Below are 22,854 nucleotides of genomic sequence, written 5' to 3' on the forward strand. Positions count from 1 at the left end.
CGGGTTCGACGGATATTGCTTCTCAAGTGGTGACGTGTAGGCTGTCCGTTGTAAGACTTATACAGGGGGTTGACACGGGCATCTGCTTGATCCTGGTGTTGAAGCATGATGAACAATCAGTCTCTACGATTGCAACATCTGCTACTGGCAGGAACAAAGGGTCGGAACAAATCTTCCAGACGATATCGGCTCGATCGATGCAGAAGGCCGATCTGGTTGGGTGCAAGTATCAGCCCTAGATCAATTTCCCCTGTAGATCATTCACGATGATGCAAGATGAAGCAGATGGCTTCAATAAGTGCCATAGAGTAACGGCAAGGCCAACGAAGAAATGCATTTGCTTATATATCGGCTTTGTAAATGTCCAGTCAAGAGGTTTAGGTTGTCCTTGAGATAAGAAGTCATGACGCATCAACTCTATGCTTGCCAGACAATTATTGCTAGAATGCCAGCAAGCACCCGCTGAGTCTAGGCTAACAGCTTCATGTCGTAACTCTGGAATCAAAAGCAAACAAAGGGAGAGGACGGTCTGTGCTAGCTTGATTTGAAGCAATGGTTGGTTCTTACTCTTTGGTCTTGGGTTGCCCCCAAGATGTCAGAAAAGTCGGCCGCCCCAGGCATAAGAGATGAAATTAGCAAACCAGCTTATGCTGCCTAGACCATACCTTGGGTTATTTATTTTTATACTATAAAGCTCAGAGGTCAACGCTTCGCCAGAAGGCTCTGACCCATACAAGCAATTGAACTGCTAAGTATGGACGATCAATGTCGCAGTTTGACGAGTAATAACTGTGAAGGGCGATGGTAAGAATTTGAGTAGATCAATCGGTGTTCTGACAAACTCGGGTGCTTTTAACAATTCGGCCGACCCTCGATGTTTATGCCAGCCTCATGGTTGGTCAAGGGTAAGTTGATCAGCAATCGACTTGCATGATCGACACCATAGCTGACAATGTGCATTTCGGACAAATCCGTGAAAAAAAAGTAAAAAAGATCATCACGAATATCAAATTCGACCGATGCCAGCCGATTTGTTCGCAAATATGGGATTCTGAAGCTGAGACATCGAATCGATCACCAAACAGTACTACATTTTGTGTCGTTGAACTCGCAGATGATTCTGAAACCTGTAAACCAATTAAAATGCGTACCAGCTATACGCATCGATCCGAAACTTTGACGAAACCATCGGTAGCGATACTAACTGGCCACATTTTATTCTGCACTGCAGTAGCGGACCCGGTTGTCGTATGCAGCGAGACATTCTGTGACAATCCATCTTGGAGTATCGGCGTGTCCGCGTTAAAGTAGACGAATCATGCTATAACGACTACATTCCTTGGTATTGCGTCTATTAAGAACTTCTCCATCTCGAACTGGGTCCCTCCTTTCAGGGTTCATGATGATCAAGGGAGACAGGAGGCCAACGACAGTCGTCTATGGCTGGCCTGCAAATGACGTCGCATCAGAACCTAATTCGAGTCTCCATACCCAGCTGGACAGGGATCACCGCCAAGAAGCACCGAGTGACCGGGTCGACATGTGGATTATCTTTTTAACTCCGTAGCGGTGACGGTCAATAATCAATGGATGGGTGAGAAGAGAAGTTGAATAATAGCCCGAGTGTCGCTTGTCAGCGCGGGAGTGCGGCTAAAAGCACTGACCATGCGGGGAGGTACACTAAGCGAAGCGACCTAAGCCACCCACCTACCTGGCCCCTAGCGAAAGTCCCCCTGTAGATATAGCGTTCTCAGTGGATAGAAATCCCCTAGGGCGAGGCTGAGTTGACTACCCCCGCCAGCCACGTTGACGCCTTCGCCTCCAGTAATATTTTTAGAAAGCACTTCTTCTGCCAGATTCTGCCCTTGGTCTCAATCTAAACCTCCACACAACCATCGTGTCCGACTTTTCATAGGCTTCGCAGGGCTGATCTGTGAGATCTTTTTTGTTAGTCAAACGCACGAGCCTCGTGTTCACTGCTTTACATCCACTCCCTTTGTGGTCCAACAGTTCAGAGTCTAGAACGCAGGGGGAAACCTACGTGCATCACCATCGTCACCATGGAATCTGCAGATGAGAAGCCGCCAGTCTTCAATTACATCCTCAGCTTCGTTCTAGTAGGCCTCGCATGGGGTTTCACTACTCCTTTCATCCGACGCGCCGCGCAATCGCATAATCCACCTGCTCATCCTGTACTCGAGAGCCCATCTGTCCAGTCTAGCTGGCTCAAGTCCAAGGTCTACGGTGCTTTCTTTGCAGTCATTGACTTGTTGAAGAACCCTCGATATGCAATCCCGTTGGTTCTTAACCTTACGGGGAGTGTGTGGTTCTTTCTGCTCATTGGACAAGCTGGTAAGTTTAATGCTTTTTGGTCTCACTTGTCAAAGAGTGCTTGTCAGGGGGTGTCGATCCTGCGGATAGACTACCATTGACACTTCGCCACACCGAGGGCTTAAGTGCTAATGACGACAAACTCTAGAACTAAGCTTGACGGTTCCTATTGTAAATACATTGGCGTTTGTATTTACCGTTCTTGGTGATTGGTATGTTGATGGTAAAGTTATCAGCAAAGGTATGTTTCTCGTGTCGAATCTGTGATATCAAACTAATGGCCACTTAAGATACTGCTGCTGGGATGGCTCTAATGTTGGTCGGAATTGGCTTGTGTGTTCAAAGCAAGCGTTAGTAGAGTAACACCATAGATCCTACGTAACCTAATGTAGTTAAACATATATGATTCTATAGGTTCATCAAGTTGCACCATTCGGATTGGTTACCAGTAATTGTAACAATACACAAAAGACTCCACTTCTGTAGGAACCTCCAGTCATATAGACAATTCTTACTTGAACAGAGACAAATTGTAGAAGTCAGGATGAGAGAAACATGTTGTAATAATAGTCAATTGTATCATCTGCTCCAGGCAGTTCAAAGGAGCACAGCCCCATCAACCTCAAATCCCTAGGTCCCGTCCTAACAAGGAGGATACTCTCCCTCTATCTAAAAATGGTGCTTATGCTAGAAGCTTCATGCTGTACCGTTTATAACAGACATGTGATGTAAACCATGACTCGTAAGGTCATGAAAGTAAAAAAAAAACAGACAGACTGGTTTATCCTTTGTGCAAAAATCATACTCCAAGCCGCAACTCTCCCCCTTGAATAGTTCGGTCGTCAAAAAAGGTTCGTCAAGAATCGTAGAAGTAGTAAGGGAAAGAATCTCATGATTAGCGTAGTAGACGTGGGCGTTTTCGTTGGTTTTGGGTTTTTCGTCTCTCGTTCGTCACAACTGTTGCTCATGGGGTATCGTAGATCGTAGTCGCTTTTTGTCGTATCCCTTGTTCTCAGTTCACCGGCGTGCTCGGAGCCAGCGTAGCACACTCCGGAGACTGGGGTCTTCGGCCGTCCAGCGGCCCATCTGCTGATCAGAGGTTTTGAGCTCGTTGTAGATTACTTCGTCGACGACTGCTGCGAGCTCCTACAGTAATGTTAGTAAGGGGGTGCTCTAAATACAAATAGAAAGGGGTATCGTACTGCTCGCAGCTGCTGGTCACACGCTTGGAGTTGAGGCTGGTTTCTAGAGTTGGGTGCGCCGCCCTGCAGCACCTGGCTTCTGTATTCGACCCATCGTTGTGCCGCTGCCTGTCGGAGATAGATCTTTTGGCCTTCGTGCCGTCTCGAGTACGCGTCCAGGAGTACCCTTGAAGAATGTTAGTACTTGTTCACGTTGGTGTTCATGTTGCCGAGGAAACATACTGCTTAAGCTCGGCCTTCATCTGCTCTTCCTCGCCTCCAGGGGGATTAGGCACACTGGTGTCCGCACCACATTCCAGAATGTGTTGCCCGTCCAGTGCACATTGTCGAAGAGCAGCCCAGCCTTCGGTGTAGTAGTCCGCCATGTCCACGGGATCGACTGGTGCAGCAGCTATGTAGTATTGAAGTGTTCGGAAATCAGAGAGAACTTCAGCAACTCGCATGGTGCGGTATTCGTTTACTGTAAAGAGACGAAGGACTCGCGTGTCAGTTTCCAAAGTTTGGTTATGGTGACATAGTTGATGCGGAGATGCCAATTGGCATCTTTTGGTAGCTGTCAAGGTGGCCAGATTTAACTTACACCCGTCCATAATTTCCTGTGTTATTTTATTACAGGATACGTTTGTAAAGTCAAGAAGTGACCAGGCTAGCTGAGACACAATTGGTGATGGGATCGAAAGTAATGGAACCGTTGATGTATAGAATCGTCAGGCTTTTATGGAAAGCAAATTCGATCGAGTCGGAATGAAATTGGTGACGGGAAAGTTTGATAGGAGAAATAGGCAATAGGATATTATAGAGAAGTTGTCATGTCGATCACTTGGTAGAACAGTTGAGAGAAGCCGGCCTTTCAATGCTTGATTGACTGAACAAACAATCAACCATCCGCCAGAACTGGGCATCCTTTTTGTATATCGTGATGGTCTTCGAAGGCCTCCCAGTTTCTCCATCAAGAGACAACAGGAAGAGTTGAAAGAAGCTCTTGCTCCAGAAAAGTCTCCATCTTCCTTAGTCCGACTACCTAACTGACACCGTACAGTAGCTCAAGCTTGCCAAATGTAATGTCGTGCTCCACCAACGGGAGCGAACGGCTACTAGATCCAAGGGGGGATAGCACCCGAACGTCAAGCACCACCCCTCTCTCGTCCCAGTCAAAGGCCGCCATGGCACACATGAGAGGCTCGGCATTTAGAGCCAGCCTTCTGAGACAGAAGCCGTAGGCCACCAGTGGGCGTGCCACGATGAGCCTCCACCCTATCCTTATCCCAAGCTCAACATGAACGACCCTAGGCCAGCTGGTGGCAAAGGCTAGTGTCGTCGAATCGAACTCAAGTTCGAAGCTTTACCCTCAGCCCTACCCCTACAGTACCCCTGGGCGCATGTATGCATACAGCGATGTACCATGCAGGACCAGGACCCGGAGAATGAAGAGCCCCATGTATGTGGCACGTCATGAGCACGGCACAGGAAATATGGGATGGATGATGTTGAGGGACAGAGAGGGTGGTGGCTGTCAACAGAGGGGGTGAATCTTTTCCAGCCACACCCGGTTGTATCCCCTGATATAGATGGGCATCCGATGTCAAAGAGGCTTCTGTTAGACTCGGCTGGCACCAAGATATTCTCTATCAAAGTGAACAACGTGGGTCACGCATTTTTTCGAAGCGTACCTTGTCAGTAATTGGTCAGCGGACTAAAACAACCTAAAAAGCTTCTTGTCCGAGCGAGCAAAGTAAAAAAACATGCTGGGCTATACGCTAAGAAACTTCCCAGAAGAAGAAGGCGTAGAGACTTTTTCCTGCAGGGGGTTTAGATTGTTGTCCAAAAAAAGAGACACCCGCAAAAAACAAGACTGGGTACACGGCGTAGCAAGTCAAGTAAAACAAAGAGACGGTCAGACTCTGTTTGGTATGGATTGTGGACTCTGGATTGATAGAGAAATGTGTATGGAAGTAAGTAGTCAGAAGGAAAAATGTGGATTTCCTAGGATAGGTCGGCTCAGCTATCCATGAGCCACCCACTAGTCTCTCCAAAATAGGAAAGGCTGTGTAGTTCTATCGGGCCAGTAAGGCCAATAGGCGCGCGGATACTGCTCTAGCAACTGTCCGGGGCGAGCTGATGGCTGGATACGGTCAAGTTTACCAGCATGAGGCCGTCTGAAATGCAACCCAAAGAATGCCATGAACGAATTACTCAGGTACTCACTTGTCCTGTATATTGCAAATTTCCAGGCTGAGTCAAACACGGAGAAGCCGATAGACATTTAGCAATCAAGGAAACAATAATTCATGTGCATATCGCAACCATGGAAGTACGTAGTAATACTAAGTCGGCGACTGACATGCCAGATTAGGTGGGTAGGATAATACCCGATGCTGATATCCAAGTCAGATCTCAAGCTAGGATATGGTATGACATACAATCATGCTTACTTTGGATTGATTGTCCAGCTCGTCCAGGTTTATCTTATCCTAGCGAGGCTTATTACATCCATTGCAGAAACATCGTATGTATTGATGTATCTCTACAGGGTCGAGAACCAGGAAATCGTCAGTTGACTGCTGCAGTGAACCTTTTTAAAAAACAAAAAACAAAAAACAAAAAGCACAGGCGTTATGTGGCGTCACACTCTCTCTATTCTCTGCATGACGCCGTTCCAAGGCTGCTGAACTTGACTCTCAAGCCCTGCCAACGTGGTTTCTGATGCTGTTCAACTGTCGCTAACGTTAGTCTGCGAACTTGTTATCGTTCGTCTTCTCAACGTTCGCCTCCCCCATCGTCTTTAACGCGAACTCATCCGCTTCCCGCTCCCGCTCCTATTCCCAAAATGACTCCATTGACACTTGGTCGTGTTGCTGGATTGGTCCTTGCATGTATTTCCAGTCATCCCCTTGGAGGCTCAAACGGGAGCTTATCATAGGCAGCCAGCCATCTAAAATTCAAGATCATTCCCCGTCGTGCCAGGGACACCCCTGCATAGATCCGATCGGCTGGAAGGATGGTTTTCAGATGAAGTCTATCAAGCCTCTTTTCTCATACGATGTCAAAAATCTATGACAACATCCTTGAAATGCTAATTCAAAATACTTTGAACAAGCTTGTCTTCGAATCCGAACCAAATTTAGAACTAAGCTACCTATGGTAACATACCTGGCATAGTTGAGTTGGGGAGTCTTTGCTGCAAGCCTCATTCTTATTTGCGCCTGGTTCTAATTAGTCTCACAATGGAGAAATATTGAGAAAATATTGGTGTTGTCAACAGCCTACTGGGACGGCACAGCATGACCCACCACAACCTGGTCTAGCCCCATCGTGGGCTTGTCTTGGTTATTAGTCGCTTGGCGCGAGGCATACTCGTCCTCAATTGGGTCATCAGGCGCGCAGGTTTCAGTTGGCCAGATAGAAGGGACTCATCATTTCTATTGCACATGGTTAGGACGGCTAGTGACACACTGGATAGGACCCGCGGCCACGACGGCATCCAAGTTCCTGATCTTGATAATCCATCCCCCTGCATTGGCCTTGTGATCCATGCTCTTGGGAGCAGCACGCCGTCCCTGCTGCAGCCCGCGAATCAAACCTCTAATCCCTCGCGACAAAGAGCACCGACCTTTCCACTGTCGCAAACTGGGAATGTTTCATGCATGTTCCATATCTTTCTCTCCACTTGTTCAGTCCTTCTCTGCAATAGCTTGTAATCGGTCGTCAATCTCGTCCTCGGTCAACGTTCTGAAGCCCGAGTAGGTTCCCTCTTCACCATCAGGTCGGGGACCACCCACGATACCAATCTCAATTTCTCCCTTCTTGAAATCCATGCTCAGAACTGTGCTCAATGTTGTAATCGCCAGCTCAACAACCTCCTCCCAAGAACCCTCCGCATGGTCCTTGTTACGGAGCTTCTTCTCAAGGTGGTTCAGCGCCTCCTGTTGCTTCGGGCCAGCTGCGGTTCCTTTGTAACCAATGTAGTATCCAGCAGGGTCGCATTTGAAGAGTTGGGGGCCGTATTCCGAGTCGAGCGAAATCAGTGTGGTCGCAACGCCGTAAGGTCGCATATAAGCCTGGGATGAAATTAGTCTCTGGTTGGCCATAATCTCTATGACTACACGATGCTTACCCGCTGAGTGTAGACTTGGCTGATGTTGGCAAGACGCTTGGCCAGGGCATCAGCTGGCATCTCGTAGCCGTACTTGTATCGAAACTCAGCAGCCTCGCCCTGAGCCCTTTGAGCAAAAGCTCGGGCATCCGCGATGGATCCTGTGATGACGCAACCGACTGAAGGAGAGAGCTGGAAGATGTGTGTGACAGAATCAGGGTCCATGAGCTTGTCCTGTGATAATTGATCAGCATCCATCACGAAGACTCCAACACTCTTATACATACGGGAACCTTCTTCTGAGACAAGACAACAGCACAGTCCTTGCCTCTCACACCGACAGACATGATGTTGGCCGCTGTGATCGCCTTGAAGGCGTACTCTGTACAGTATCTTGTCAGTCTCAATTACAGGTGTCCGTCAACGTCATCGGCCAAGGGAGTATCGTGGGGTATAGCGATTTAAAGGTTCGGGGTTCGCATACCAACTTGGTAAAGCCGACCATTGTCAGCAAAAATGGTAATGTGTCGATCGTATGCGCCGGCTATTGAATTGCATGTTAGCTTGAATACAGCAGATGGATTGTACATCAGCATGAGGTACGTACCCGACATTGTGAATGATTCGTGGTGTTGATGTTCAAAATCGGGTTAAATTAGAAAGCTCAGCTCAGAAAGAACTTGTCCTGTTCCAAATGAGGAGATTCGAGGTGATGGTTGATGTTGTGGAGGTCGAGGGAAGCTATGGCGGGTTGAGATAGTCGACGCGTTGGCAGGAGCTTGCCTAGAGCATGAGGCAACGGAAGCTCAATGAAGGCTGAGTTGGTGCCTCGTTGGTGTTATGTAATCCTCAGGCAGGTGTAAGGTGACACAAAAGCCGGACACTACAAAGACGACCGAAAAGCATTGATTCGCTGGCGATTGAAAATCTGAATTGACTCGAGAAGCTTTCAAGTTCCTGAATAGCTTATACAGACCTCCTAACAATTTCACTTCTATAGAAATAAGCATCATTCGCTGCTGAGTACAAATTAATGTATCTTCTTGAGCTTTGTATAATTATGTCTCCCCAAAGCTCCACTCTTATCGTTATCTACCAGAATCGTCATGATAAGATCCACTCTCGATAATTCTCAAGATCCATTCAGAAAAAAAGTTACTGCCAACATCCAATCCAGAAGATCCGGCCCGCAACAACACGACTTTGCATATCTTCTTTTGCACTTGCGCTACGCTAAGAAGAGGATCCTGCAGCCATTGACAACTCACAGTCCATTTGTATTCTTTACGTCGCTGCCATTGGCTCCTTCAAAGTCAACAGAGAGTCCACCGCTCACCCAGCAGCTAGAAGAAAATTCAAGGACCTGGCTACCGCAGTAAAGATTTGAGAAAGTTTAAGAAAATAGAAGAGACAGTTTGAAGGTTTCAAATTTGAGATTGGAATTGCTCATCATTCTCATCTCTTTCTCATATTACTTCCATCATCTTCATCTCTTCAAAAACAACATCTCACAATGTCTGGCCAAACTCCCGCCTGGAAGAAATTGGGCTTGAAGCTCAAGCAACCTTCTGATGCGCCTGAACCCAGCTTTGGGCACCCAACCGGCAGCTCAAGCACACCCATAAAGAGGAAGTTCGACGCCCCGCCACCTTCCAGTTCTTCTCAGGATGCCAAGCGACGAAAGTCTGTATCCTTTGCTGATGCGCCATCCAACAACAACTATCCCAAATTCTCCAGGACACCAGCAAAGGTCGTCAAGCAGAGCAAGTCTAAGAGCAAAGGACCCGCAAAGAAGGCTAAGCCACAGGTTTCCGCTGACCTTAAGCCTGCACTTGAATACTTGAGTCTCTGGAAGAGTTCTCGCGACAGCTGGAAGTTCAACAAAAACCATCAGTCAAACCTTATCAAGCACGTTTTCGCTGTAGATGGAATCCCTGCTTCTGACATTGAAACCTTTTATGACTACATCCAAGACCTGAAGGGTTTCGTGAGAATGCGCCTTCGAGAGAGTGCTTGTGAGGTCAGGGATCAGGATCAATCCGATGGCGCAAAGGCATTCCCCGAAGGAACCAAGCATTTGGAGGTTACTCAGCAACGATATGAGGAAGCCCTCGCCAAGTACCTGAGCCAACCTGTGGGATCTAAGAGGAAGGGTTTTACTGAGGTGGACTACCTCTCGGACTCAGAAGAGGACGAGATCATTGTCCAACGACTTGTCAAGCGTATGAGAGCCGAGCTTGTCATTGACGAGTTATCTGACGGCAATGAAACCGAGGCCACCACCACATCATCGCAAACAGTTACCTCTACCGACAGCAATGCCACAGCCACTAAGAACACCGAGAGGAGTGTGAAGCCTGCTGATGGCATGCCTGCAAAGCGTCGAAGAAAGCTCCGTGTGAACGTGGAAGAGAGCGAGTCTAGCAGTTCCGAGTCTGACTCAGATGACGATGACACCAGCAGCAGCGGAAGCTCATCTTCAGAAGACGAGTCAAAGAAGAAAACGCCTGCAACTGCGCGGTCTTACCGAAAACCCGGCGAGGAGGACTCGAGCGATTCTTCGTCTTCTTCAGACGACGCTAGCTCGGATGACGACTCGAGCGACAACGATTCAGACTCTGAATGAGTATAATGATACCCGGCTGTTCAGTACATAGGAATGAGGGTTGCGAGATTGGATAGATTGTAAGAACCATAGGTACTGTTTCTATGTGAGATACCTTCGACACACTACTCTACGTCTGAGCTTAGCTATTTCAAACGAAAAATGGGGAACTAGATAGATGCTCTGGCGAGCAATTAATGCAACTGTATATGCGTTGAAGCACGAAATTCACTGTATTCAATCTAGGCATACAGTTTGGTGAATCCTTCCCCAGGTGGTTGAAGCCAGTTCTTCGCATCATAATCCCTATCCTGTCCTTCGATGATATGGAAAGTATAAATGATTCTTCCCTTTTGGCTGGTGTTTTTCTCACTCTTGTGCAATAAGTTGCCGTGAATAAGAACCAAGTCACGGGCCTTGACTTCTCCAGGGACATAATCATACTTGTCTTCTGGCTCATCCTTTCCGTAGCCATCTGTCGCGGGGAACCTTGGCCCATCATTATCTACCATCTCTGTACCAGCATTGCCCGCCTTACGAACAAGCCTCTTCTCTACCGGTGCCCAGCGATGTGAGCCTGGCAAGAAGCTAAGGCATCCGTTCTCCAGCGTGGCATCTTCGAGAGCATACCAGAAGCCCACAGCGGAAGGAGGGTTAGTATACAGGAACGTAGAGTCCTGGTTATTGTAAGCTCATGTTACAGTAGTTCAATAAGAAAATCGACTCACCTGATGAGGTGGCACGGCACCACCGATTTCTGGCTGTTTACAGATGACCATGCTCTGCAGACATCGTGGATCCTTGAAGCCAAGACTACGTGCCACAGCAGGTGGGCTGACCTTGCTAGTATCGTGGTCTAGCAGACATGCAAAGGGAGGCGACAAAGCGTGGAGATAATGACCAATCTTGTTAACGGCCCGAGCTTTGGGCTTGATGAGCTTTCCTTCATCATCGAAGGCGTCTTCCTCGAAGAAGAACCGAACCTTGTCGCCCGAGGTCAGGAAGTAGTCGTCACCAACATGATCGCGCTTCTCGCCCGTTGAGAAACGTGTAAGGGGATGATCATCTAGAGAGAAGTTCTCTAAAAGGTTGTGTGTTTCGTCTAGAAGAGACTTGACCGTTGAGCTGGAGAGGGCACCGGGGAGGATAAGGTAGCCATCCCGGCTGAAAGCTTCCAGCTGCTCTGGTGAGAGACCTGGTGTATCGGTGGTCATTATGGAGCTTGAACTAGTACTTTGGGTATCAAGTTGAGAGCTTGTTGGCATGAGAAACTGTTTTTAAATATTTGTGCCGTACTTCTTTATCTGAAAGCCGAGGTTGAATGATGATGAATGGAAGTTGATAAGAGTTATACAAGGTGGGGTGGATATACCCCGCCTACATCACCAGATGCCTCATATAGCAACCAACTGTCAGCATGAATGGAAGGTGTCTTTTGTACTTTGGAATACATACTATTAATTATGGTATAATTCGTATTAATGTCAAACAATGAGGATAACTGGCTGTGTGGAGTTTGGTACTTTAGGCCGAACAAAGCAGTCTAGCAAGTTGATTTAAGATAGGTAGTATAAGTCGGCAACTGTACGGGAGTAGTTGTAGTATTGAATACGGCAGAGAAAGTTTCTAGAATTTCTTGACAGAATCGAAAAGATAGTATATAATTCTAAGCGATTTCCAACATCTATATCGAGGCGACTGCGGCAGAGCCCCTCTACATTAGTCTAGACCTGCTTCTCTTATTATGTATTACCAGGCAAAACATCTGGACTTCTGTCTCAAGATACACCTATCATGAGGATGATAAAGTAGAAAACATATGCGTTTAAAGACCAGGGCATTAATCACGAATAGCCTCGCCTAAGCATCAAGCGGGTCCGAGAGGAAGTCGTAACCTTCCTCAGGAGGTAGCAGGTATGCTGAGAAAGCAACACCAGCAGCAGTCAGAAGACTAATGACGGCACCAACGGTGCTGAGGTAAAAAGAGGTATCCAGATGCCAACCCGGGATAGTAAACTGGTCATCATGATCATAAAGATAGGCCTGTCCGATTAGCTCCTGTACCATCATGACTTTTGTACTAGGGATACTTACCACAATAGAAATGGATACAAACTCGACCACAGCTACAAGCGTCAAGAATGCGGCGGCAAAAGGCCATCCTGTCTCACGCTTGTATTTGCCTCCACTCATTATAACAACAAAAGTCACCAGGCCACCTAAACACAACAGAGTTGTGAGAGAAGCCAAGAAACCGACAGTCCTCCACATAGAACAGAAGTATTCTCCTCCTTCACATAGATCCTTGGGAGGAAAGTCTCGACAGTACGGGTCATCCAACGTCGAACAGCTCTTGTGTAGACCGATGTGCTTCTCGATAGTTTCGCCAGTAACCGAAGTGACGGAGTAGGTCAGCCAGTTTGGCAGCCATATCGGAACCACGATCATAACAGTCGCTATCGTGTGTTAGTTTGGTCTGAAGCATCTCCATACGCCTACGTCATTGAAGGCGCGCTGTGACTACAGAGGGCGGAAATAATTAAACGTACCAGCTACAAAAGCCGCCAGGGCCGTTGTGTAGACTGAGACTCGCGTCATGGCGTATGAGGTGCTATTGCTTCCAAAGACTTTGAAGTGACAGATAATAGGTTACAGAATGGTGTGGGATAGATAAAGGAAGAAATGTCGGTGCCTGTCTTTCTGCCTTTGGTTGCCTTGAAAGCAAGTCTAGGTCCAGGATTGCTGCATCATGTGAGTGGTTGATGCCAAGTTTCATTAATGGATTTGACGGGGATCCAATTGTGGCTTAGTTTCTGGTAAGCAGGGAATTCTCGAGTCGACCAATGATGGTGATCTCGATATCGTACCACGATTAAATGACAAAGTAGAGCAATATTGAATCTTACGAATAAGTGGCAGCATAATTGACGGCGTGGTTATTGATCGTGATATCTTTATATTAATTGAGAGATTTACTAGTTGGGTATACTGATGTAGAAACATTGGCAGTATATTGCCTGGCTGAGGAACATGGGGTGAGATAGCACTGCAATTTTATCTCTAAGAAATTCAGATATCAGCCCTAAAGAATAAAACAAAAGGAAACAACGTTCAAGACATTTTATTGACAATCGCAGACAGACTCTAGCCTCTAGCCTAAAATAAACAAGACAGCAGGTCTCGAATTAGCCGACTGTTCTCGCTTCTAATTCTCTGTATCTGCCAAACGGATGCTGCACAATTTGGGACAACATGTTGCGACCAAACCGTCCAAGTCAACGCACCAAAAACACAACCAGGTATTGATCTTTGTAACAAAACGCCCCAACAAACACCTATAAACATGAAAATCACAGAATGTAATGTGTACTTGAGCTTTATTTCCTCAAACCCTGTTCGGTAAAGTCGGCGTCGCTGAGACACTCGGCCACGACAGGGTTTTCGAAAATATGTTTTTGTAAGTGACCTCCAAAAAGAAGTCTCATCATGTCGATTCGGGAAGAGAGTGACCACGAATCGATAACAGCTACATAATTGCCGAGGCGTAGCTTGTGACGGTACCCGAACTCAACGACACCATCCTCATTAGGTTTGGCGGTAAGATGTTCGCCCTTTTGGGGAGTGTACCCGGCGGATGAGTATCCAGGGCCTACACCCTTTTCAAGTGAAGTGATGGCGCTGATCAGACTGTCTCGAAGGTCGCGACGATCCTTCTTGGACACAGACTTGGAACTCTGCTTAGCAAGCTCTGACATGCGGCCTGTAAGCTTCTCTGGGTTGACAGGGAGATCCCATGACTCCCCAGTCTCCTCCTCGTGAGTTCGCGCTGACTCAAAGATCAATGCGATGCAGGCGGAAGCGCTGGTCTGAACTCCAACATCAACGCTGTCGAGTTGTTCGTAGAATCCGTCCAAAGCCATGGTGGCCGCGTACGAAAAGTCATCAACATGGCTAGCAACAAAAGCCCAACCTCGCAAAGCAGCTGCGACGATGAATCCATTATCATAGGAGTCGATATTGTCGCCATCAGACTCGATAATGGCGTATAGGTAGTCGAGAAACTCAAGAGCTTCTGTCTCACCACCACCACCGTAAAGGACGGTGAAGCACAACGCGTAGATACCAAACGCCTTGCACTCTTCATCATCATCGTCGGCTATAATCTGCTTGAGAGTTGCTTGGGCATGCTCATAAACGTCAACTTCCTCAGAAGAACTGAGGGTCAGAAGATATGCCTGGAGGTAGAGAAGTCGCTCTCTAGCTTCCATACCACGGTTGGCGCCACGAACGAATAGTTCGGCAAGCTCGTTGGCAGACTCATCAAGCCACTCATGAGTAGCCGGCGCAAACCGATGACGTATGACCTTGATGTAAAGTTCCAGTAGTTGCGTTCGGGCATCGCTGTTGTTGTGCTTGCGATCCTGGAGTTCCTCCATAAACTTCTTGGCGTCGAAAGTGTTGGTGCCGTCGTCGTTCGTATCGACCAGAGAGCTTGCAGATGCAATGCTCATGGTATCGTCGTAATCAAACTCATCCTCGCTCTCGTCTGAAGCTGCCCTACTGGGGGCTGCGGAATGCGCCGGTGACGTAAGAAGCGAAGCGAAAGGAGAGCCACGAGGGGTTAGGTTGGCGGAAGCGCGACCTGACTTGATGGCTTTTTTGGATACGGTTTTGCCGTCAGCCTTGAGAGCCTTGACTCGAGCGTGGTTCATCATTTTGCCGGTGTTGGCCAATTAACTAGGGAGCCCGAGAATGGAGTGTCGGTTATGTGAACGCAAATGCGCTCAGGTTCGTATAAGTTGACGAGGAAAACTCGCAAAGTTGTGTGCAAGTTTTGTGATAATCAGGAAATATCAAGAGCTATTCAGCAAGTGATCCTCGTCGAGGTGAAAATTCTGTCACTCGGGTATGATTTTGGACCTGGATCGATTGGTATGAGTGTGGTAGACGGCGGTTTCTGTTGTTTTATAGGCGTATCGAGGCATAAAGTCCATGTGGAATTCCGAGGGACGAGTTTAGTAAGAAATCGGAGATAGGTGTTAGTGGAATGGTAGCACCTTGTGATAGTTATAAGCAAAAAAGCGAAGGAAAGGAGAGGAATGATGTGGATGGCGATGAATATTTGTTTAAATCCAGTGAGAACCGGGTTGTGGCGTGGCGGAAGTGCATGAGCTGCCCTGTGGAACAGTGGATCAGGCGCCGCTGAAAAACCCCAGGGCTTTTAGTGGCGACCTGAGATGATTAGGCGCAAAGCTTACTTGACCAAGTACCTTATGCAGGTGCAAGTACAACGGCTAAGGGGAAGGTGACTCATGTGCCTGATTTTTTGGGTACCTCTGAGCACTCCTGACTCTACACATTTTGTCATCTACCAGAGTCTCATGAGGGTTTTGAAATCATATCACATGTGGTTCCTTTAATCTTGACACCATATGACAGCATCTGTGGGCAACCCCAGGAAAGGGACAAGGAATGTTAGTGCTTCGTCCCGCTTTTTGTTCCACTTACCCGCTTCGCTCCACCTAATGACCCTTGTCTCAAACATCGTCATCGATCATCACTTAACGCGTTTAGTCCCTTGCTGATAAGATGGCTTCAATCAGCGCGTTGTCTTATGAATACCTGAGCAAGTGTCGATCTGCTCTGATTTGCGTCGTATGTTGCGTTTACCTGTCGGCAATCTGAATTCAAAAATGTTGGGATTGGTGATCTCAAGCCGAGGTTCAACAAGGTTACCCATGAAAGGTAGACGGACAGCTGATGTGAAACCTGAATAGGAGGGAGACAGCAGCGGAAGAACTTATATGGAACGAGTCCAAACTGCGACCCAACTCCGAGGATTACGAGTCCAATAATGTCTGTGCCATTGTTCATTGCCCGGTTAGGTAGGGTACTTGTTGTGGCAGATCAAAAGAACAACAAAGTTGACCCAAGTTCCGGATAGACCGAGGTGCCGAGAAATTGTGTGAAAGTGTGTGATTTCCTGAGATGAGTTATACCATGGAGAGAATTGAAGGCGTGCAAATCAGAACGCAACTCGAATAAGCGAGGGACCGTGATGATGAGATGGTCGCTTTGTTGGGAAAGGGTTGACGGTGACACTGCATCCTCTTAGCTGACTCAAATACACTCCGGAAACCGTAATCTTCCAACATTGTAGAGGTTGTTTGCCTCATGTAGGCAGGTGGGCGTATTTGAGTGATATGATATGCCCTGTCTTTACAGTGCATATTGAATTCCATCAAAAGTGTAGACAGGCAACCCCTCATCACCAAGGACAAGCATGATAACGCAAAGGGGGTTGAAACCCCGAGCTTACGACATACAGTACTTTACAGCCGAAACACTTCACTATAGGACTTGTCGCCTTATCGCCGGTACCCAACTAACCATGATGCAGTGGTTGAAATGATTGTAGACGCGGGGTTTGTAATGGAGCTCGCTCCATTAATAGTCATGTGGTCATTTTTGGCACTATTTCGGGCTTAACAGTGGCTGATACAGTGAGGTTGAGGCATTCGCCAGCCGCTCCAAGCCATAATTAATAACGATTCAATTTTGATGTCTATCTATGACCATTCGATATAGTTTTACTCTTCGAAGTATGGGGACGTTGACAAATGATATCAATCTGCCATGATTAGGCCGAATGATATTGTCAAGGCAAGTACTCGTCGTGATGTTACTGCCATCTCATAGTCCAGAATCAGCCCAAGATGTCTCGATAGCATGGGCACAGTGCGACCCACTCACTTAAAGGGAGACTTCCATTTCGACCCTTAGACCCTGAAAACCAAGGGAGTCAGTGATGCTCCTGCATCTTTAACCTCGAGCACTAACTTATCTTAAGATACTTTAAATCTACAATCTTCTGTTTTGCCTTTATCTTATTGCAAATTCAAATCCCGAGTTCCTTTTCACTTTACCGTCGAGCAACCTGAACATCAAAGTCACCATACCTGGCGGGGTTACTTTCGCCGGGCCCGCTATCACCATCGACTTTAGCTCCGATAAGCCGCTTATCTGCCTCCTGGCTGTCACCTGTCTGCCTGATACGGCAGTGACCTTACACCATTGCCCCACTTCTAGGTATTTCACCTCCCCCAGGCCTTCCTGCCAGCACCTCTCGGATCACCTTCATGCTGCTTGCCTTGCACCTTTCTTCTTCTGCTGTTTCTTCTTTCTAAACCTCCTTTATTCCGCAAGCATCGACTCTTTTTCTTCTTTTCTTTCTCTTCTTTACGACTGCGGCTCGTTACGTTGTATATCACTGATACCAAACCCACTTCCGCCTGCATATCGTCAGGTGTAAGACGCCCTACATTACGCAAACAAGATACTATACACAGAGTCTACATATTCGACAAAGTTTGGCTGGTTACTTGGTCGGTATGGCGGTCCCAGAGTATCGCGATGAAGGTAAAGTTTAATTTATCCTTTTCCAACTCTCATGTTAATTTGTTCGCAGTCTTGATCACACTTTCGAGCGTGAACCCCCCTCCGAACTTTGCGTTCAAAAAGCGTCACATTTTCCTCAGCAAGAAAAGCCCTACGATTCAAATCGGAAGAACAAGTAAGAGGAAGACGTCTCTTGAAGCGGGCAAGTCCAACGCATGGTTCGACTCGGCAGTCATGTCCCGCAAGCATGCCCTTCTTACATTCGACCCCGAAACCCAAGTAAGCTTTCTATCACAGCCTGAACTTTTTATACACTGACCCTTTTTAGAAAGTCTATATCCAGGACACGGACTCTCTTCACGGTACATTTAAGAACGACGTCCGCCTGAACATAAACGAGGACACAGAAATTTCGACCGGAGACAAAATCATGCTTGGCACTTCCATTGACAGAGGCATGGAGAAATACCCACCCACAACAATCGAGGCCACTCTTAGATTCGGGCCTTTGAGGTATGCTCATCTGTTTCAATTGAAGCACCACGCAACTGACAAATATCATAGCCCTGAAACCCGCGGAAACTCTTTCCGGGTACCCGACGATACTGACTGCGAAGACATCAGCAGTGACGAGGATCAGGTACAAAACAGCTGCAAGATGCTTTACGCGAGACAGTTCCTCCCTACCCATAGAAAATCAGCACTGAATAATGCTCCGATCGACTTGACAGGCGACGAAGACCGATCTTTGCCCTCCAACCTGTGCGTTGATGCACCTCGGCTTCAGCCTGTATTGACACTTCCAAGACTGGAAGAGCATCTCTCCCAGCCAGAGCATCTCTCTCAGCCAGTCTCTGACGATGACGGCATAATCCTTTATGACTATTCAGAGGATGAAGATGAGGAGATGGGAGAAGACCCTCAAGTGGATCAGTCTGCATTTAAGGAGACAGACAATGTCTTCTCAGTGCCTCACTCTGATTCTTCATCTGTTAGTGACGTTGAAGATAACCGAGATTCTGCGTCGGTAGACGATGGCTTTGACGAGCACGATGAGTTTGAAGAAGGTATGTTGGCAGAATCCGACTTCATGACCTGTTTTGACCATTTAGAAGAGGACCTTGCCGATTTCACCCCTTCAGTGAACGATGACGAAAAAACAACCGGCGATAACCCAGCACAAGCCTCGAGTGCAAACAACGATACCCCTGAACAGCAAAAGATCAATGTCATTGAAGACCAAACTACAAATGTCTTCAGCCCGCCCGACTTTTCCCACAGGGCTGCACCTGGCAAAGCTTCCTTCACCAGGATGAACGAGCTTTATCCTCTGTCTCCTATGCCAAATACTGCCCCCGCTTCCTCTCAGATGCTGCCTTCAATCTCCGATTGGGCTAACAAGTCGTTCACCTTTGAATCCTACCCGACTAAAGTTGCAGTCGAGACTATGGCGAGAAAGACAGGCAAACCCGAGTTCTTTGAGGCGAGGGAAATCAACAAGGCCAATGTCGGAATCAATTCTGGACAATGGTCACCCCCCTTGGATCACTTCCCAACTGCTGCACCTTGCCATATGCAACCACTGAAAGCCACTGATCGACTCACTCAGATCCCACAGATCGACCGAGTTGATCAATTGTCACTTTCTGATTTGACAGCTTCGGGCGCTCGATTCATTAACTCCCCTGAAGGTCCTTTCCACCAAGTTGAGCCAGAAATCACCACTCAAGAGCCCGTTTTGGATGAGACGTCTGCATTTAGCTTTGAGCAGAGCAAGAAGCCTTGTGGTGTTGACGGGCCCATCACCGATGCGTTGGCCGAGGCGTTGGCTCCCCAGAAGAAGCACCAGGAGGATGTCACTCTGGAAGGTGAAGCGCAAACACTCACCGCAGCAGAGAACAAAGACGAAGCAGCTAAGGAAACAAAGGAGCTTTCTGAAACTCCCAACTTCTCAAAGAGAAAGGCCGAGGAAATCTCCGAGCTCACTGCCGAGGAAGAGATTATCGAGTCTGACGAACCCCTGATCCCTCAACAGGCCACATGCCGACCACTCAAACGGGCCGCAAGTTCCCTCCGCCGGGAGGAACATGCGGCAGTCGCACCTCCGCCACCCAAGCGTCTTCGTCGCATGGTCGAAGCCGTAGGATACGCTACGGTTGGTGGTTTTGTTGTCATGTCAGCACTCATTGCCACAGCGCCTGCCCTTTAACGACAGAATGGATTACCACTAAGAGATAACGACATGCTTTATATTTTGATTTGGGAGTTCGGGTTAAGGAAGGGTGGGTTAAAGGTTGCCATGCATGCTATGCTTACGGTCTGATTTAACGGTCTATAATGGTTGCTCGCCACGAGGAACGGTATTTTATGAGGCCGCATCTTAAGTGTACTTATATATGAATTCGCTAGTATTTTCCGAAACTTGCTGTTTTCCACGTAAAGTCCTTGAATGGTATTCGTTAAGCTAAATGAAAGTAGTGAACTTGGCCCCAGGATTCCTTCTCTGCACCAAACGCCAGGCCTTTGCCATAAGCTTTCCAGGTTTCAACATATTAGACAATTTATTACTGTACGTTTCCATTCATCAAGCTTTCAAGTTCCCACGGACTTAGCGTACTCCTTCGCCGTGATGTTTTCTTGCTCGTACGGCGAGCACGGCGGCGCTTCTCTGGCTTCAACTGGTCATCAGCTGGCACTGGGTCCCTCTTTACAGGGTCTACATTCTCAAAGTCGCTTCTTTTCAGCTCTGGTTCCTTGGCTGGTGGATCAGCGGCTTGGGGTTCAGGTTGGGATGAACCGATTTTAGGTTTTTGAACACCGCGGGTGCTTCTCGCGGCACGGAGTTTGGCTCGAACACGAGCAGCGTCTGCTTCTCGCTCTGAAGCAGCCAGCTTGGCGGCGATGGTTGCCATTGTGAGAGGACTTTGTTGAGGAGCGGGTTCAGCGTTCCTTGGGAGAGGAAGACGAGACGCAGTCCGGCGAGGTGAACGATTGGGCGAGCCTTGGTTTGCGTCGGTTTGGTCGCTGCGCTGGGAGCTTTGTCGACTGGGCGTAGTAGGCTTTGCTTCTGGGGTAGCATTGGAAGATCTGAGAAGAGCTTCTTCAAGGGATGAGCTTGACGAGACACGGTCTCGAGGCTCGAATTGTATAGGAATCGGATTTGTCTCCAGAGGGAGATCCCAGTTATCCTCTTCGGCTATCGTGGTAAAGTCCCTCTTTCCTGGTTGCTTGGATCGATGGGAGCCTCTGTTTCCTGCAGAGGCGGAATCCTTCAGGGGACTTAGTTGAGGGGGTTCAGGGAGTGGTGAGGAGTCTTGCTCCCGGTGGTAAAGGGGCGCGGCGGTGGATTGTTGGAGGATTTGCACGTTAGGCTCGTCAACATCATAATCGTCGATTGGTACGTCGTAATCAGATTCAGCGTCGCTTTCATGGCCGTTATCGTCGTTTTCTGGCTCTGACTCTGGAACGAGTTGCACACTTGGGGCGCAGCGAGATGGGCATGGGGAGTTCATATGCACATCTTCATCTTCCTCTTCAGCGACTGCTGAAAGCCTTAGACCAGAAGCATGTCTTGTTTCCTCCACGTCTCTCACCCTCACAGGACTAAGACGCAGTCCCATTTGGAGCTCTTCGTCACAGATTGGCCGTCCGTTGGCAGCCATGCGTTTTCGCCAGCCGTCAATAAGATGAACTGCTTCTGTCCAGCGACTCTCCATCTTGACCCACCCATCCTTGAGGCGACTAATCTCTTCTTCTCGAACCATGACCTCTTCAATCGGCACGAAAGAGGGATTCGTTAGGATGGTTCGCATATGATCTAATACAGAGTCCAGCTCTGCAGCCATGTCTTGCCATCCTTGTTGTTGGGTGACAAGGGTATCCTGGCTGCCATTACTCCAACCGCTCATATCTCGGAGTTTTTGCATCGTCTTTCGCATCACCATGAGAATGGCTTCGTTCTCCTCACTAAGATTCTGCGCCAGGTTTGCCAGGAATGCATTCGTCTCGTTGTGTAGATCGTAATCCTCTGACGTCCTGGCGCTTCGCGTTGACTTCTCATCGCCGATATCGCCTGTAATGGTAATGGTTGTTACGCCGGGGTTGCCTCGAGCTCCTCGCGCGCGTCCAGCTTCGTTGAGCTGCTTCTTTAGGGTATCAATTTGACGATCTCTTCTGCGAACGTCTGTCGCACATGCAGCGCGTGTTTGGGCGACGAGTCCCTTTGTACGGGTGACTTCTTCTTTCAGCCCGCGAATGGTGGCGTCGGCGGATTTCATTTGGGTTTTGAGTGCGGCTTCGGAGGCTTCTGCAATATCAAGCTTCCTCTTTGCCTCGTTGTGTTTCTCTGTAAGTCGCGCAATATCGTTGTTGTGCTTGAGGTTATCGGCGCGCAGAGTGCGCATGGTCGTCGATAGGGATTCACGATGCTCTGCATCACGCTGTGGTATGTTAGTTGGATACCAAGACTAATAAGGGACAACGTACATCTCTTCTCAGTATTAAATCATTTAGAACGCTCACAATGCGTCCCATTGTAGCTGCGGCATCATGGCCATCAAAGGCCACACCGGCGAACTCGATGGTCTGGCCATCGCGAAGTAAACCTCTGGACAGAAGTTGGTTATTGATATACAGCGAAGCTGTACGGAGGTTGTCGGTATCGATCATTGTGGTGTAAGGGTCGCTGAGGGGAAAATGATGCACATAGCCTCCCTGACTACCCCTTTAAAGATGAAGGTTGAATGATGACTTTTTGTCACCAATCTCTGCGCATCGGTAATTAATTAAGCTGTACTGCCTAGGATGTCCGAGTAAGGTAAGGTATACAAGCTCTGCTTTAATTGTTGTGGTGGGGAGAGCTGGTTGCTATGTGGGGGAAAAAGTAAACAATGCCCGAACCAATGGGAAGTCTGGAAAAGTGAGGCGGGCCTGAGCGACGGCGGCCAGCCGGGGTCATCCTTTTGACAGGTAGACAAGACAACGCTCGACAGGTGGCACTGCAAAGCTTTTCTTATTACAAGACGTTATTGATTCTAGTTCTTTTCAGGGTCATCGCCTGGGCCGAAAGTTCCACCCGTGAGACTAGAACGCCTTCTCGAAGGGTGGTGATGGGGTCGAAACTAAACAAACATCCATGTTTACACATCGGTTGACGACAGTAACAAGGTCAAAGAAACGGCCATGATGTAGTGATAATGTACTCGGCCAAGTTGGCTTTTGTTTAC

The 22,854-nt window shown here is 48.0% G+C and overlaps 9 protein-coding genes across 9 annotated transcripts; 3 read left to right on the plus strand and 6 right to left on the minus strand.

Annotated features, from left to right (window-relative positions):
* Positions 1-2,060: 2,060 nt before the first annotated feature.
* Positions 2,061-2,686, plus strand: FSST1_006088 (uncharacterized protein; the record flags this gene model as incomplete). The annotated part of the gene is made up of 3 exons (XM_083232424.1): positions 2,061-2,352; positions 2,480-2,572; positions 2,622-2,686. The coding sequence occupies 3 exons, from the start codon at positions 2,061-2,063 to the stop codon at positions 2,684-2,686; spliced, it is 450 nt and encodes a 149-aa protein (XP_083089518.1).
* Positions 2,687-3,348: 662 nt separating this feature from the next.
* On the minus strand, positions 3,349-3,976 carry FSST1_006089 (uncharacterized protein; the record flags this gene model as incomplete). Its single annotated transcript, XM_083232425.1, has 3 exons — positions 3,349-3,477; positions 3,534-3,699; positions 3,756-3,976. 3 exons carry the CDS (start codon positions 3,974-3,976, stop codon positions 3,349-3,351), a joined length of 516 nt encoding a protein of 171 aa, XP_083089519.1.
* A 3,228-nt stretch (positions 3,977-7,204) lies between these two features.
* Positions 7,205-8,240, minus strand: FSST1_006090 (proteasome core particle subunit alpha 1; the record flags this gene model as incomplete). The annotated part of the gene is made up of 5 exons (XM_083232426.1): positions 7,205-7,591; positions 7,648-7,860; positions 7,914-8,008; positions 8,111-8,170; positions 8,234-8,240. 5 exons carry the CDS (start codon positions 8,238-8,240, stop codon positions 7,205-7,207), a joined length of 762 nt encoding a protein of 253 aa, XP_083089520.1.
* Positions 8,241-9,139: 899 nt separating this feature from the next.
* On the plus strand, positions 9,140-10,252 carry FSST1_006091 (WKF domain-containing protein; the record flags this gene model as incomplete). The annotated part of the gene is made up of 1 exon (XM_083232427.1): positions 9,140-10,252. The coding sequence occupies one exon, from the start codon at positions 9,140-9,142 to the stop codon at positions 10,250-10,252; it is 1,113 nt and encodes a 370-aa protein (XP_083089521.1).
* Positions 10,253-10,473: 221 nt separating this feature from the next.
* On the minus strand, positions 10,474-11,445 carry FSST1_006092 (phytanoyl-CoA dioxygenase family protein; the record flags this gene model as incomplete). The annotated part of the gene is made up of 2 exons (XM_083232428.1): positions 10,474-10,908; positions 10,960-11,445. 2 exons carry the CDS (start codon positions 11,443-11,445, stop codon positions 10,474-10,476), a joined length of 921 nt encoding a protein of 306 aa, XP_083089522.1.
* Positions 11,446-12,091: 646 nt separating this feature from the next.
* On the minus strand, positions 12,092-12,829 carry FSST1_006093 (uncharacterized protein; the record flags this gene model as incomplete). Its single annotated transcript, XM_083232429.1, has 3 exons — positions 12,092-12,274; positions 12,326-12,687; positions 12,781-12,829. The coding sequence occupies 3 exons, from the start codon at positions 12,827-12,829 to the stop codon at positions 12,092-12,094; spliced, it is 594 nt and encodes a 197-aa protein (XP_083089523.1).
* A 779-nt stretch (positions 12,830-13,608) lies between these two features.
* Positions 13,609-14,946, minus strand: FSST1_006094 (interferon-related developmental regulator-domain-containing protein; the record flags this gene model as incomplete). The annotated part of the gene is made up of 1 exon (XM_083232430.1): positions 13,609-14,946. The coding sequence occupies one exon, from the start codon at positions 14,944-14,946 to the stop codon at positions 13,609-13,611; it is 1,338 nt and encodes a 445-aa protein (XP_083089524.1).
* Positions 14,947-17,622: 2,676 nt separating this feature from the next.
* On the plus strand, positions 17,623-19,838 carry FSST1_006095 (uncharacterized protein; the record flags this gene model as incomplete). The annotated part of the gene is made up of 4 exons (XM_083223796.1): positions 17,623-17,650; positions 17,700-17,908; positions 17,958-18,142; positions 18,194-19,838. 4 exons carry the CDS (start codon positions 17,623-17,625, stop codon positions 19,836-19,838), a joined length of 2,067 nt encoding a protein of 688 aa, XP_083089525.1.
* Positions 19,839-20,193: 355 nt separating this feature from the next.
* On the minus strand, positions 20,194-22,297 carry FSST1_006096 (ADIP-domain containing protein; the record flags this gene model as incomplete). Its single annotated transcript, XM_083232432.1, has 2 exons — positions 20,194-22,068; positions 22,115-22,297. 2 exons carry the CDS (start codon positions 22,295-22,297, stop codon positions 20,194-20,196), a joined length of 2,058 nt encoding a protein of 685 aa, XP_083089526.1.
* Positions 22,298-22,854: the final 557 nt, after the last annotated feature.

Source organism: Fusarium sambucinum, chromosome I, assembly GCF_050947815.1.
Source record: "Fusarium sambucinum isolate potato_lamoka chromosome I, whole genome shotgun sequence".
Taxonomy (NCBI): domain Eukaryota; kingdom Fungi; phylum Ascomycota; class Sordariomycetes; order Hypocreales; family Nectriaceae; genus Fusarium; species Fusarium sambucinum.